We start from the raw sequence: 15,448 nt of genomic DNA, 5'->3' as shown, positions 1-15,448 counted from the left end.
TCATTATTACCTTTATTCCACAGCTGGTTTGTGTACTCTGCAACCACCACATATCCTACTGGAGTGCAGCCCCAGGGAAGGAGTTTTCCTTACCCATCGTGGGCTTTCTGTTCACAGTGAAAAGCATCCAACTGCCCCAGCCTTGCCTATGCATTGGCCAGGGTCTCATTTCTGCTTCCCATCAGGGCACCGAGCTTCAGAAGATACCAAAGCATCTCTCTGAGCACAACTTCTGCACCGTGAAGGGGCCCATCAAAGACACTGATCCAGCTGTGGTTGTGTAAAAGGCAACAGAACCAAAGTGGTCTTGCTTTACAGCACCCACAGATCTTCAAATAACGGGGGTGTCTGGGACATTACTCAGCTATAACAGAACTGCATCAAGCAGTTCATAAGCAGAAAAAGCAAACAAAACCCAGATGAAAACAATTTCTGCCTCCTTTCTCCCTAAATTACGCATTTGGGCAGAGGGTAAAAACTGGAAAGTGGAAATAAATAGATGTACAATGCAAAGCTTACGTAAAAAGTTTCATATCCTCTGAATTCATCCTCTCTATCAACTATATCACAGTACACTGTATGTGTTTCTACACTAGAAAAACACTGGATGTATTTCTAGCAAGGAACAAAACTTCAGACATCAGTGTAAGTAACAACACTCAAGAAGCCATTTTCAATTATTTTACATAACACAGTTTTGAATCCTATTAATTAAAGTTGGTTACATGAAATTAAACTGACAACATTTTAAAACAATAACTTGTGATTCACAGTAAAGCTATTATCCCACAGTAACTTCGAATTTGTCTTGTAACATCTGAGTGTAATGAGATGTTCTCTCTTACTCTTTGATGATATTGGGTATAAAGTAAGGCTGGATTGCTTCAGCAAGCTTTTCTGCATACATTTCATATCTACCAGTCATCTGTAAAAGAAAAATCAAAGCTTCAGTTCTTTCAGTGAGCTACAAAAGTACTTCAGTAGAAAATACTTATTATCCACTGGTTGGTTTTTTCTATGACCATATATGATTTAATTGTCCCAAACATCAAAACCGTAATTCATGCAAAATTCAAGATCTCCAGTGCCTTAGCACAAACTGTTTTTTATAAAAAGAACTCATATTATGTTGCCTAGGACTGTATTTCTATCCAAAAAAGAAGTCTATTTCCACCCTAAAAAGTCAAACTTCTAAATTAACATCTTCCTGTCTTGGAGCTCTCCTTCAGTGACAATCATGTCTGCTGACTTACTACTTATGGTTACTCTGGATTGCTGAAAGTTGGATGTGAAAGGTGGACTTGCTTTCTTATGCATCAACAATTTTTTAAGTTACGTCAATGAAGGCAAAGGAATGTCTCCATAATTAGGGCTTCATGTCATGTCCTTGACAACCAAGGAACCCTGCTGCCAGCAGTAAGTTTGCATATATGCCACTGACAGTGTTTGAGTTCCTCTTACTTCACCCTTTAACAATACAAAATATCAATGGTTTGGGCAACAGAGACGTGCTGGAAGTGCTGCAATACAGCACCTGATGTAGTGCCATCATCTTCTTCTGAAGTGCACAGCCCACAGCATTGGCTCTGGAGGGGCAAATTACATCTTTATTTTATTTGTTTAACCCCTTTGCTACTCTAAGTTCAGCAAAGACATTCTACTGAATGTGCCTTTCAGGCACCATTGAGTGCAAACTGCAGATACCAGAGCAGGTTAAATAGGTTCCTACTTGCTGTTAAGGGTTCTTTTTCTGCAGTGGGTAACCGGAGACCACTCTTCCTCATTCCCCTCAGCAAGAACTACCTCTGTCTTGGCCACAACTGAGAGGAAAAGGAAACGGCTCTCCCCTGTCACATAAACAAAACCACAGCTGTGCCTTATGTGTTAAAACACAACAATAGCACTCCACACCATCAACATAAAATTAAGGTGCTGACAGCACAAGACTTGAAGACAACAAAAAATATACAATTCTACACAAAACAGCCAAAGGGCAGTGTTTTGCTTTTACTGTTTATTTTTCCTAATCAATACAATTGCTTTTGTTCAGATACCCCTACTAAGCTGTTATAAGCATTGCTCCATGTGCTTCCTGACACACCAAGCCTCTACTCTGCAGTAAGGGCCTCAGACTTTGATGGCAAAGGAAAACTAAATGCCTGCCTGACTTAATTCCATTACGGCAACAACCACATGCCTAACACAGGCCTCTGTAAAATAACAAATGCAATTCTGTTCCAGAAGATGACCTGAAATCACTTCTTGGTTTTTGCCCTACATATGGATTAGCAATATTAGCAAAGAAATTAAGCTCTAGATAAGAAAATGCTATTTTTTAATTAGAAAGCTTATTTCAAGTCCACAGAGACTTTTCATTTTTACGTTAAACTGAAATAAAACATGTTGAATATTGCACCATATTGTAATACTCAACAGGCAAATAAACCAGCTCTATAAAATAAATGTCTGCTTGCAGTAGCATGATGTTCAAAAATTAACACTCCTTGCAAATGATTACTTATTTTAAATACTAGGTGATCACTGAAGAACCTGCATATATTGTATAGCTGCTGCCCAGGAGTTCTGGTCTACTTTGTTAGGATTCAAATGATGCTGATCTTAAGAGTGGATGGGAAAAAGTTCTAGTCTCTAGCAATACTGAGGACTAGAACAAAAGATCTGTCTCCACAGAAGCAAGAAGATGTTTTCTTCATCAACAAAACCTATTTCCAAAGTTGCCACTTCTTTTGTTTTTTTGTTCCAACAGGATCTTTGTGTGGCCTGTTGTAAACTTGATCAGATTTAAAAAGGAACTACAGTGTCATTTGTTTAAAAAAAAAAAAAAAATCCGGTCACTCCACTAAATCAGCATATAATATGGCACCCCCACATAGCTTGTACTGGCACAACTGAAGGGTTAGCAAGCTGCTGTGCTGAGGCAGCCATTTCTTCCACCAGCACTGCTGCTGGACAAATTAAATCCAATTATGCCCTCTGGAAAGATGAACCAAATTAGCTTTACCTCAGAATCCAAAAAAAAAAAAAAATAGTAATAAATAAGGTTTGTTAAAGCCATGTGGAGTGGCTTGCAGCCATCTTAATCTGATTTAGATAAATTCAAAAGTGTGTTAAGATGCTTTAGAAATGAATATACACAGTACACAGTTCTTTCTCTGAAGTTTCAACACATCCACAAATTCAGGAAGTTAACATTGCAGAAAGTTTGCCTTCAGAAAGTTCTCTGAAGCTTGTGGGTTTGAGTTTTCATTAAATGTCACCAAAACTGACAATTAAGGCCTTTATGAATATATAATAGTACCATATTAGATGAGATCCGATGCCTGGCTCAGCTCAGCAACAAATACCTATGTTCACTGCATAAGGAAAGCATAAACTCTTCCCCAGCAATCTTCAGAGCTCCTGGCAGTCCACATTAAGGTCCTGAGGCTAAGGTTTTCATTTGAAAGCTACTGGCCTAGTTTCCCTGCATTTATCTACTCCTTTTCCAAATCTCTTTATGCTTTTGGCCCCCATAACATCCTGTTAAATTAGTTCAACAATTTAAGCTCTGAACCATTAAAAAGAAAAAAGAAAGGCTGCCTTTTAACTATTGTAATATCACAGAATCATTATCAAAGCTTGTTTGTTCTAATATCGTATTTTCTTTATAATCAGGCTTACCTTAAAATTCCACTTGTCACCAACTTGCCTGCAGAGGTTTAGATCCATCTCTACCACCAGCAGCCCATCTTGAGTGCGAGAGAGTCCTGGGGTCCTGCTGCCATCTGGTGCAGCTACGTAACTCGAGCCATAGAAATGGCCCAACTCATGGTGTGCTTAAAGAGATTTTTAAAAAGCATGTATTGCCATCTGCAAATAGGTATCTAATTTAACATGCAGTGTCCCACAAAACCTGACTTCATTTCTTGGGGACTCACTGTCCTTTAGGCAAGATAGTCATCATGAAGAGGTCACAGCATGACCCTAAAATAACTGCAGTTTTGGCCAGTAATTACTTTCATGCACAGTACACCATCAAATTATCTGGAAAATCTCACTGCATTGCCTTTCAAATAATGCATCATTGTGCTTTCTCATTATTAAGTCTCTGGACTTAAGCTTTTGCTTTCATTGCTTTTTACTTAGCATTTGAATGAATTCTAATTGTCAAATCATACATTTTCAAAACAGCTGACAGAGATGCATCCATTCAATTTTCAATGAAAGGTCAGAGATGAAAACACTGGGATTTGAGGCACAGAAAAGATGTTATGTCTTATTGCACAACTCTTGAGTTGTGCCAAAAATCAATCACATCTGTTGTACTACTAAGCAATGGATACCGCTGACCTTTTTCATGCAGCTGCTAAGAACTGGCTAAAAAAAGGCTCAGGCCCACTCTGGATGGAGCCACAGGCAGCCATGGTTCTCACAGCACAAATTATCGTGTTTCAACATAGAAATACATACAAGAAAATCTCATACTCCTCACTGATCGTTCTCTTTAACTTCCAGCAAATCTGGGAACTGGTACTGAATGTGATTTCTGAACATACCTTTTCCACCATCTCCAGAAGTAAAGGCGTTTTTGTAGTATTCCTGTGAAATAAGAGGAATCCATAGGTGGCAGTATAATTTCATTTAATTCAAGAAATCCTTGCTAGTCTATCATATTTTGGAAGTTTATATAAATCTACAAAGATTTTTTTTCTGGCACACGATCAGCACTGTCTAAAGGGAGTCGTAAGAGAGGCCTAGTTTCTCTGATGGATAGGATAGAACACAAGGCCTTTTTGTATCACTGACTGTTGTTCATACACTTTGGGGAACATGCCTCATACCCATTTCACAAGTTTGAAGAGGCAAAAGAGGTGATATTTAACCAAAAATATCTTTTTAGATCACAAAAAAAGGCAAACATATTCACATATCATCAAGAACAAGTCTGGATTTTTGCAGGGAATCTAATTTTAAAAACACACACATAGGGTATTTGGACTAACCTGAAGGTAAGAATGACCTATTGCATGTACTTATAATTTTCATTATAGAATTTTACAGTCCAGAAAGAGGCAGTATCTGTACAACAGCCACCAGTTGTGTACCACTGACTCGAGGGTATATGAAATTTTCAGTCATTTTGGCTAAAAGAATACTGATTTCACCAGAGAAACTGGGAGAGTTAGCAAAAGGGTGGGTGCCTACTACAAAGATTCAATTCAAGAACAGGAAGCAGCTGCAACCAAAAAGTGGGCTGCCAGCAACAAAGGCAGCTCTCAATCTCTTCAAGACTGTCCATCTTCAAATCACATCATAAACCCTAGTACAGTAGTTACACAGCAGAGGAATCCGTGAATTCCAGTGCTATCAGTCCCTTGCCTTGAATGAACTCATGCTCCAACACCTGAATTATGGAATGAGATGAAACAATGAAGATACAAACCGTTCCTACTCTGTTGATGGGACACGTGAAGCAGTGATTGGCTATGGCAGCATTTCTGGCTTCAATTGGCCACAGTGCCTCGCTGCAACACACAAAGAGGCAGCAGGTATTCATTACTTGTACACTTCAGTGCTAAATCTAGATTCTCACTGTCTCACACTGCACATTTTCTGTCACAGAAGCCAAAGTTAGCTTTTAGGAAATCAAGTCAGTAGGGTGCAGTTAATGTTAATCTGCAGAAGATTAATCTCAAGGGACAATTTACACTGGTCCAGTCTGGTTCAAGAGGCCTGATAATCATAAACAACAGTTTAAAAAAAATGTTTCTGAGAAAAGGGTATCTCAGCTTGGTTCTGTAAACTGCAGTTTGATCCCACACTCCTAAGTGGACAATGCAAGCTGCTAAAATAAGCCTGAACACGACTACTACCTATTATATAGCAAAAATATTACATAAAAAAATCTAAATAAACTCTCAGTTTTCATTAACCAGCTGGATGCTGGTTAATGCTATCTTAAAGACAGGAGACCTGCTGATGTACAACAAAGTTCTGAAAGAGAATCGGTTACTGGGAGCAGACCAGGAGCCCAAAATTCCAGGTGGATCAGAATGCAGGCTCCTTTGTGAAGACAAAACAAGGAGACTACACTTCCAAGACCTCAGCAAGGTGCCCTTTAGGCCCCAGCAAGGGGCTCAGAGGTTCAGTTAACCCAGAAATGGAGCAACGGCACAGATCAGTTTGTATTTTACCTGAGTGTCCCAATAGTGGCTGAAGGGTTAAAGATGATCTCTGCTCCATTAATGCTATACATGAGCCAGTTCAGAGGGTGGTGGCGCCCATAGCAGATATTCACAGCAATTGTCCCAAACTGTGTCTGAAACACTGGGTGTCCTGTATTTCCTTCCATATAGTAAGTAGACTACAAACAAACAAAACAAAACAAATAAAAAAACACCAAAAAAACCCCAAAAATACCCTCAAAAAACCAACCAAACAAAAAAAACCCACAAAGGCAGACTTCTTAAAAAAGTGCAAAAAAGTACCTCTAACTAAAAAAGCTTTTTAATCTGTAGATAGAAGGCTGAGGATAATAGGATGAGTAAGATTTACAAAAGCACTAGGCAGCAGAAAAGATGAATACAGAAATGCCAAAGCAGCAGGAGTGCGTATTCACTGAAATTACACTCTTATACCTGCTTTCAAGCAAAGTAACTTTTTTGTGCAGCAGGCAGTGCACTTCCAAAACGTGCTGCTTTCTGAAAGTACTATCACCAGGTTCAGACAGAGACAAAGACAGTGATAAAGACCCACAGATAAGAACAAGACAGAATATGCCATGCAACATTCCTTATACAATGTTGTGGATACCAAAGGAGTACAGAAGTTGCAGTGGCCAGGCTGATCCCTGACAGTATCCTTTGGTGCCAACCTGAGACAGAAGAGCAAGGGACACAATCCATCATCCTGACCCCATGAGACATAGCTCTTATCAGACAAGGAAGGTGTGTTATAAAGCAAACCCCTCCTTATTGAAATTATCTGTTCCTTGTAACCACCACCGCCATTGGTCCTGAAGGAAATAGAAACACCTGAGGCCTAAAGCAAGCAGTTACAGCTGCGGAACAAACCTGGGCCTCGTGTAACTGTGGGCCAATGGCACAACAGATACAGGAGGGTCACCTTCCGAAACCAAGGTCTAGAGGTTCAGTATGTTCAGTAAAAGTAACATCTCATGTTTCTTATTTATTATCAGGTCTCATGAAATTGCACAGTCCTTTGGGCACTGCTTTGATCTCCTTTCATGTCTGTAGACAGCACGCCACGTGGTGAGTGCTCACACAATCATTTTTCAAAACAATTCTGCTGAATGAATATACTTCCATTTTTTCTCCTATTCTCAGTTTCTTTTCTTACAATAGGAGAAGAAAAACAAGAATGCTGTTGCTTCAGGGAATTCATCAGTTCCTATTTCTTTATTTCTCACCAGAGGTCACAGTCATCTCCACAGCAATAAACTGTGATGTCTCAAGAAGGATTGATTTTTATCTATATAGCCTCCCACACATGGCTGAACAGGCCACAGACCAATCTCTTCACCCTTTCCATTTAGTTCTTACTGATTCAACTGGCACAATTTTAACAAGGCTCCTTTTCCATCTGCCCTACAAAGACAACCCACAAGAAATCATCTCAAATTCAATATTTCTTTGAGGTTTAACTTTGTTGATAAAGAAAACATTAAAGTAACACAGATGAATATAATCCTTTCCTGTAGCCTGGTTTCTGAAGTTGCTTTATCAGAATTGTTCAGCTCAGAAGAGTGAACTTAATGCTTTGCTAACAAAGCCAGCTGAAGACAGTGTTGTCCTGGGTAAACACTACTTGATTCTGTAACAAAGTAGATACAAGAAGAAATGCCAGATCATTACAGTATATCTGGAAGCTATAAACAGATTGTTTTGTAGTAATTATGGCATTTAGGATTCTAAGAACTAACTTCTTTTAGCAAAACTCTTAATGAAACTCTATTTATACTTCACATGAAAAAGTAAAAATACTTTCTTTTTTTAGGTGTCTCTCATTACAGTTTCATAGCTGGAAACAATGAGTTTCTTGGAATCTGTTGATTCTCCACTAAACACTGTCTGGAAAACTGAAAGACATCATATTTTAGCACAAGCAACAGGAATTTATTTTTTGTTGGATTACATAAGGAACAAATAAAAAATGTGGAAAATAACCAATGGATTTGTTAGTTACTATTTTGCTAACTAAAGGACAGACCTGATAAAATAATATTAAATATCAAAAATAATTGTAAAATATACAAGTTAACACTGGTGACTGACAGACTGTGCCTGAAATTCATTGTCTAGAACTCTATTAACAGCCTCCTCTGGAGAAACTCACACCAGCCTGATCAGGTCTGCAAAAGCAACTGCAGGTACATAGCAGCCTCCAGTGCTTAGAAGAAATGCTTCTGTTAATTACTCACTTTAGCTGACAAGGAGAGATTTAGTTAGGTAAGACAATGTATTTTTAGACTTCGGTTAATTTTTAATCCTGATCTTTCTGCTTGTGATAATTCTATGGATGGATAAACACATTTCAGATCTACCAGTTTTCCTCTGATCTTGTCTTTACTGCCAGTTCAGTTTCTGAAGCTGATTCTGGAGGATGGCCCAAAACCTGCCAGGGGCTTCAGTCGCAATAATGTGATTAGTAGACAGAAGATGCCATAAAACAGCTATTCAGTCAGAGGCATAATGAATTAAGGGATTCTGCTTGAATAAACACAAGCAAAAGAACTGTCATTTCCAAGACAATCTCACAGAGAAATAGAGAAAGACTGTAAGTAATGTTCATGCTTGAACCATGAAACAATTGCCCTGAAAATTGAAGTTAAGTTCAACATGCACACATGGCAAAACAACCCAAGCCAATCATGCACAACAAACACAACACATCTGTAACTTAAAAGAATTCTTTTAAAGGATACTTGATACTTTTGAAGTTTGCACTAGGCCAAGGAAGAGTACCTAACAAGATTCAATGTTATTCTTCCTTTAACACTCATCACTCTCACAAAAATTATTCCTTCTTGATAAATTTACTTACCATCATTTCATCTGAGAAAAACTGATTTGACAGTAAGTGAACCACATTTTCTAGAAACACACTGCATTTTCTGCCACTGTGACTCTGACACAACCCATGCTGGCACAAACCAGAGCTGCCAGGTAAGACTAACTTAATTATCACAATACTGCATCTTACCTCATTGAAATCTCCAACCCTTGGAATGTGATTTTTCCTACTTTTGCCAAGGAGAGCTCCAGAATTAGAAATGACCACTGCAGTATTCCACAGAATTCCACCATGCAGTTCATCTCGCTCCAAGATTGGAGATACCACAACCATATTGTATTTCTTTGCAAGCTGTACAAATGAACACAATTCCTCTATTATACACCAACCTGCAGTACCCCAGAATGACAGACACCACAGCCAGCTGAAAACAGTTAACTGAAACAGCATTACATGTTAACTACAAATGCTAAATAACACAGGTACGAGTGAGAAATACAGCAAAATTCTGCCTGCCAGTTTACTGGTACATTGCCTTTTCCTTCACATCACTTCCCTTTCTTTTATTTCTCCAAACTTCCAGTGTCATTAATTCCATAGTGAGAAGCTGTTAACATGTACTTGCCCTAGATCAGACTAAAGATATTATGCTGGATACAAAATTTTTAATAGCTCAGTCATAGCCGGGCAAATTTTACACCAAAACAAGTCCAATTTTCTTATTTAAAAAAAAGTTGTCAGAAAATAAAACTCTGTCACTAAACTTCTAATCAACAGTCTCTGGAGAAACAAGAGCCTGACAATAACAAATCTCCTTGGGTCCAAAAAAAGTTCCCTACATTTGTGTCATTCCAGAGGAAAATGCAAACAGTTGTGTGACAGTGTTCCCTGTTCAGAAAAGGCTATTATTCTCCTCACACCTTTGTACAAGGATTGTTTAATGCTCAACTGTTCTAGGCAAGAAACACCTTTTAAAAAGAAAATAAAATTATCTGTACAAAGAAAAATTCCTCCCTTGTAAAATTTAGGAATAGTTAAATGGGCAGTTTCATAGGATTTTCACGGCAAAAGGTAATCTTTAAATGCAGAGTAGTTTAAACAATAAATATCGAGCAGAATTGTTCTTGTCCATTTCTATTTCAATTCACTATCATAATATTTGTCAAGCGAGTTGAAAATTTATTTTTTGTTTCTTCAGTTTTCTCAGTGATACCAGAATGGTACACAAAGAAGAAATCTGTCATTATCAGTGGCAGTTATGGGCTGGGGCTGGATGTGGGTTGGTTTTTTTGTTGCTTGCTTGCTTGGCTTTTTACCTCTTGACAGAACTTTGTTGTTGGCCCATCCTCTGCTGACTCAGCAAATTCAGTCCAAGGAAGTTTCTCTCTTGTACAAAAAGCAAAGGGCATGGCTGGAAAACACCAAAGCAAGGCAAAATGTACAAGAATGTTCATGCCACTCAAGAAATACAAGCTATTTGCATGAATACTGATAAAAAATTAAAATTAAAAAAATTTAAATAATTAAGAATGATTCAACTGTTTTTCTTGTTTAAAGGCAAAAGCTATTTTAAAATATTTTTAGCAAGGGCAAGGAGTTTTGAGCTCACACAGAGCAAACCAGAAGAGAATGGATGCACTTAGTGAAGTCTCAGCAGGGGTAAAAAGACAAAATACACCCCAGTCACTAGTGTTCACTATGAATAACCTGTTTTCATAAACATTTAATGGGCCTTCATTTTGGGTTTTGCTTCCATTAAGCCTCAAACACCCCATGTTAATTAAAAATAGATTTTTAAATTATAATACCTGTCTAGAAAAAAACCCCGAAGTTTTAAGAGAAAAAAAAAAAGAGGAAAGGATCATAAAGGATGCCATGAAGGAGCTCCAAATATCATATGGCAGTCTTCAACATAACAGATCCCCACTCTTCCATACAGTTCTGCTACCTCAGACTCTTTGGTTTGTCCTTTAGGAAGTAAATCACTATGGTCAATTGTTGTTATCTTGGAAGATTTCTACTGTTCACTTACAAGACATACTTGTAGTACAGGACACCTGTTAAAATAGAAGGCACTCGGCATCCGACAGCCTACAAGGAATCACAGAAAATACTCACTCCAAGCCTCCTGGAAACACACAATGTTGACCCCACACATTGAAGCCACTCCCACCATCTCCTCAATGCGTCTGTGCAGAGCAGCCACCTGATTGTGAGAAATGTCACACTATGAAAACAGCTGCATGTTCATCTTTGTATTAACTGCCTGGTTTTACAACCTTTGTTCATATTGAATTTATCTTGTTCTATACTCAGTGCCATTGCTTTCAAGGGGAGTAACTCAAGCTATCATTCCTGAACACTGATAACAGAGTCAGATATAGATTTTTAAAAGCATTTAGATGCTGAAAATACAGAAAGCATTCCAATGGGATTCTAATTCCATGGCTGCAACATTTATATAGATGGCAACTCATTGTTGCCTGACTAGCAAAAAGCCAAAAATCTTAACAGAAACAACAAAAACTGTGATTTTGCTGCTCATTGTAAACAACCTACAGGACGATGTTAAGCCCTCTGTCCTAAGAGCTAAGTAATTATTACCAAGAAAAATCATCAAAGCCTTTATTAATTAGTTTTCTAGAGTATTCTACTTAAAGATAAGCATAGGTGTAGCACTTTACATTGCTACCTTCAGGTGTCAAAAATAAATTAATAAAGACAAGACTGCACTGACCTATGAATTCAACAACTGTATGTTGATTTACAGAAATAGTTAACTAGTTATTTATAAGGTAAAATCATTAATACAGCTGGTACTTTATTCAACAGCTGCTATAAAGAATCCACAAACTTGATCCGTTTATTGAATTAATGACTTGCATCCATGATAGGTAATCTTTCCAAAACAAACTACTTCAGAAATATTCTGTCCTGTCACTGTACAGAACTACTACTCCAGGAGATTTTATAAATGCAGTGTTTTCTTTCACTTTTTTAAAGCTACTCTTAGGAGGCTATTTCTATACATATATGTCACATCATGCTTTTGGGTCCAAAAGATGGTTGCAGAATCATTAAGGTTGGAAAAAACCTCTAAGATCATCAACCAAGTCCAACCATTAACCCAGCACTGCCAAGTCACCACTAAACCATGTTATCTTGTAATAAGATTTCACTCACTGCTGTACAAAGAATAATGAACACAGCTTTATTAATCTGTTTCCTCTAATGGATTTTCCTATAACAGAACATTTCTCAATTAAAACTAGAACTGCACCTGTGGTTTCCACTGGTTGCCATCCCTTTTGATTTTAGGTAAATGCGTTTATGTTTCATCTTAGAGGCAAAGGATTTTCATGTACAAAATGAGCTACTAAATATTTAGCTTTGGAAAAACTGCGAGCAAGTTGGGCATGCTAGGTAAACACAAGAGATGTTTCTGAGAAACGATAAAACCAAATGTGTCATTCAAATTTCTTACAGGATGCTCTATTGCAGTTCTGATGGGTCCTGTACTGCCAATCATTAGACATTTCAGGATACAGTTCCTAAAATCAAGAACTGAACTGTGTTATGTCTCAATCCAGCAGAAGAGGAGTTACAAACAGCCCCAGTCCCAGTTTGTATACCTGGACTGCCACTGCTGTGTCTGTGGGAAGAGGGAGTTTATTCTGTATCAGTCCCACTCGAACAATTCGTGGCCTTCTCAATTGCTCCGGAGCGGCTTCAAATCCATAGCCCTGTAGCTCAAAATCTCTTTCCTGAGCTGCTGACAGTGCAGCAGTTGGCAAATCAAGTTTTCTGGATTAAACAGAAAACAAAGACATTTCGATATGAGATGTTCTCCTTTTCTGCTCTGAATGAAGTGGGCCAAGGGGATCACAACTCTGTCTAACCCTGCAGAGACACCCAAGCTCTCATGCCCCAACATTCATCCATCAGCCAAGGGACAGGCAGTGACCAGCTCATGTGCCAATCTCACTGCTGACCTCCACGTCAGCAATCTCCCTCTGTCCTCCTCCGTCATTTCCAGACACTAACACCTTGCTGCAGAAATCAAGGTGCACATACGCACAAACTTCCACCTGCCATACCTGGATTATAAACACTTTCCCTCCAATGTATTTTCCTCAAGTTTTAACCCTACTTTTTCAGCTTCATCACCCCGATGCCTCGACTATTCCCGTCAGGTCTTCCATCCCTGTCCATCACCTTCTCACACTGCCCTGCTCCCCACACCTGAATCACCTCCAAAATGCCCCTGTCACCTCACTGCAGCACCAAAAGCCCTACTCTTCCTTCCTCCCCTCAGCCCAGCACCGTGTCTTGCACACCCGCCCTCACATTGACTCCTTCCCCTCACTCCCAGGCTGGGCATCGCCGCGGAGCCCGGGGAGAGGAGGGACGGAAACCCGCAAAGCGGGGGGCGAGCCCGTCCTGGTGGCGCACCTGGCCTCGCCCCCATAGAGGATCCGCTTCACCTCGGCGAGTTCCCCGGGCGGGATGTGCCGCTCCAGGCACGACTCCAGCGACTCCAGGGCTCCCGCCATGGCGGAGGATGGGCGCGCGCAGCCCCTCAGGCGTTCGGTGGCCCCGTGGACTTTGTCCCGGGCCGCCCCGTCGGCCACGCCCCGCTCCCCTCACGGGTTTTGGCGGGACGGTGCCGTCGGGTGCCCGCGGTGCCCTCAGGGCAGAGCTGCGCTATTCCCGGACTCTCGCCGCTCCTGGAGCGAGTGCGGCCACAAAGGGGAAGGGAGCGCCCAGGATTCGTAAATGCTCGTGGTCGAAAGGAACCACAAAAGTTGGAGAGCCCGCAAAAAGTCAGTTGGCCTGGAAATCGATTATGTTGGTCCCTGACCTTCTATATGAGCACAGAATAGAAAGAAAGAGAGAAAAGGAGGGAAGAGAGAGAAAAGAGGGGGAAGGGGGGGAAAAAAAAAAGAGAGAAGGAGAAGAGAGAAAGAAAAAGAAGGAAGGAAAGGAATGGGAAAATGAAGGGTAAAAGACAGATCACCCAGATCACCAGCCCTGGTTTCAGCATCGGTCCAGCCAATGGAATGTCCAGGGTCCTGGTCTTCAGATAAAACTCATCTAAAAGCAGAACATCTTTAGGAGCTTTTTCTAATGATACCTTTCCAACAAAAAGGCTTGGAAATAGGTCATAAAATGGCAGTGGTTCTCATGGATATGTGTGTGTCCATTTAAGTTGCAGTAAAACTCAGAACAGGAGCCAGTAATAAATAACTTTAACATGGATTTTGAGGCCCATTATAATTGGAAATCCATCCCAAAACCAGAGTTAATGTCACACAAAGGATTGAACCTATTAAGACCTTGATCTGGGACAAAATAAAAGTGATCAAATAAAAGATGCACTTCTTCTACATTTCCTTCTGCAGGTACCAGGCAGACACCCTGTTTAAACCAGTTATTTCCACTGAACCACTGGCTGTGCCTTCTGCTTCAAAACACACAGAAGTTCACAACATAGCAACTGGGTTTCTCATTGGAGTGGAACACGAAGTCCAGGGATGGCTACACATCTCTAAATATATCCCATTGAGCTTAAGCACTGCTTTATGTATCTGCTTGAGGATGTAACAACTTTCAGCACTTAGCATTTGCAGTTGTTAGGTATTTTGAGTTAAATATTAAGCCTTTTAGACTAAAGAAAAAAAGAATGTCAGGGAGAGAGTGTCTAATATTTAACTTTGGACAGAAGATGTCCAGGGGTAGTCTGGTTTCATCAAGGCATTTGGAGATACGTGATTCTTTCTCTCTAATTCACCCTTTTTAACTGAAAAAGTTTCAGTGAAATTACTTTTCTTTCCCAAACATATTTCTGAAGGGCAATTATAAGCAGTGACTGATACATACATCAGATTTTTCATCTGATGAACCTAATTTGCTTTAATGGCCAATTTTAAAGGTACCTATCAGTAACATTTTGCTCTGTTCATGCCTGGCAGATCTTTAAACATTGCAGGGAGGGAGATCAGTACAAAAATCAGCTGACAATACAGGGGGGAAATGAGGAGGCCAAGTAAGTTCATTTCCATATCAGCATACTCAGGATGTCAACAGATAAAGCATTTCTGGAGGATTCATAGAAACAAACAGAAGGGCCTGGATTTCTCTGGGAACTGTTCAAGTTCTTTTCTGCCTGGACTGCAAATTAAAGGGAAAAACAGCAGGTCTATTTTGTATCCAGCTCCTAAAGAAGGTCACATAACTGAACTTTTCTCTTCAAGTTCTATTCTTAGTGTGAACTTTCACTGACTTCTCTATTGGTGCCTTGTTTATTTGTAATTTAGTAAATTGTACTACATGTAGGAAATGGACTTCATGGCAATAAAACTGAAGCCCCTGAAAAGAATACTTAGGAACAGTGGAGACCTGAGAAAACAGAACA

The 15,448-nt window shown here is 39.6% G+C and overlaps 1 protein-coding gene across 1 annotated transcript; it reads right to left on the bottom strand.

Moving 5' to 3' along the window:
* Positions 1-509: 509 nt before the first annotated feature.
* Positions 510-13,641, bottom strand: UPB1 (beta-ureidopropionase 1). The gene is made up of 10 exons (XM_032127718.1): positions 13,486-13,641; positions 12,666-12,837; positions 11,152-11,239; positions 10,350-10,444; positions 9,223-9,384; positions 6,195-6,364; positions 5,444-5,525; positions 4,557-4,599; positions 3,682-3,836; positions 510-925 (listed from the first exon to the last, which is right to left on the bottom strand). The coding sequence occupies exons 1-10, from the start codon at positions 13,584-13,586 to the stop codon at positions 842-844; spliced, it is 1,152 nt and encodes a 383-aa protein (XP_031983609.1). The 5' UTR covers positions 13,587-13,641; the 3' UTR covers positions 510-841.
* Positions 13,642-15,448: the final 1,807 nt, after the last annotated feature.

The sequence above is a fragment of the Corvus moneduloides genome, chromosome 18 (assembly GCF_009650955.1).
Source record: "Corvus moneduloides isolate bCorMon1 chromosome 18, bCorMon1.pri, whole genome shotgun sequence".
NCBI lineage: Eukaryota > Metazoa > Chordata > Aves > Passeriformes > Corvidae > Corvus > Corvus moneduloides.
This window is presented reverse-complemented; position numbering and strand designations above follow the sequence as displayed.

Excerpts from the sequence above, each read along its gene's own strand:
- UPB1 (XM_032127718.1), bottom strand. The coding sequence starts at position 13,586 with ATGGCGGGAGCCCTGGAGTCGCTGGAGTCGTGCCTGGAGCGGCACATC. Across the intron at positions 4,600-5,443 it reads CCATCAACAGAGTAGGAACG|GAATACTACAAAAACGCCTT; the intron begins GTTTGTATCTTC and ends CTTATTTCACAG. Across the intron at positions 926-3,681 it reads GTGACAAGTGGAATTTTAAG|ATGACTGGTAGATATGAAAT; the intron begins GTAAGCCTGATT and ends TTTCTTTTACAG.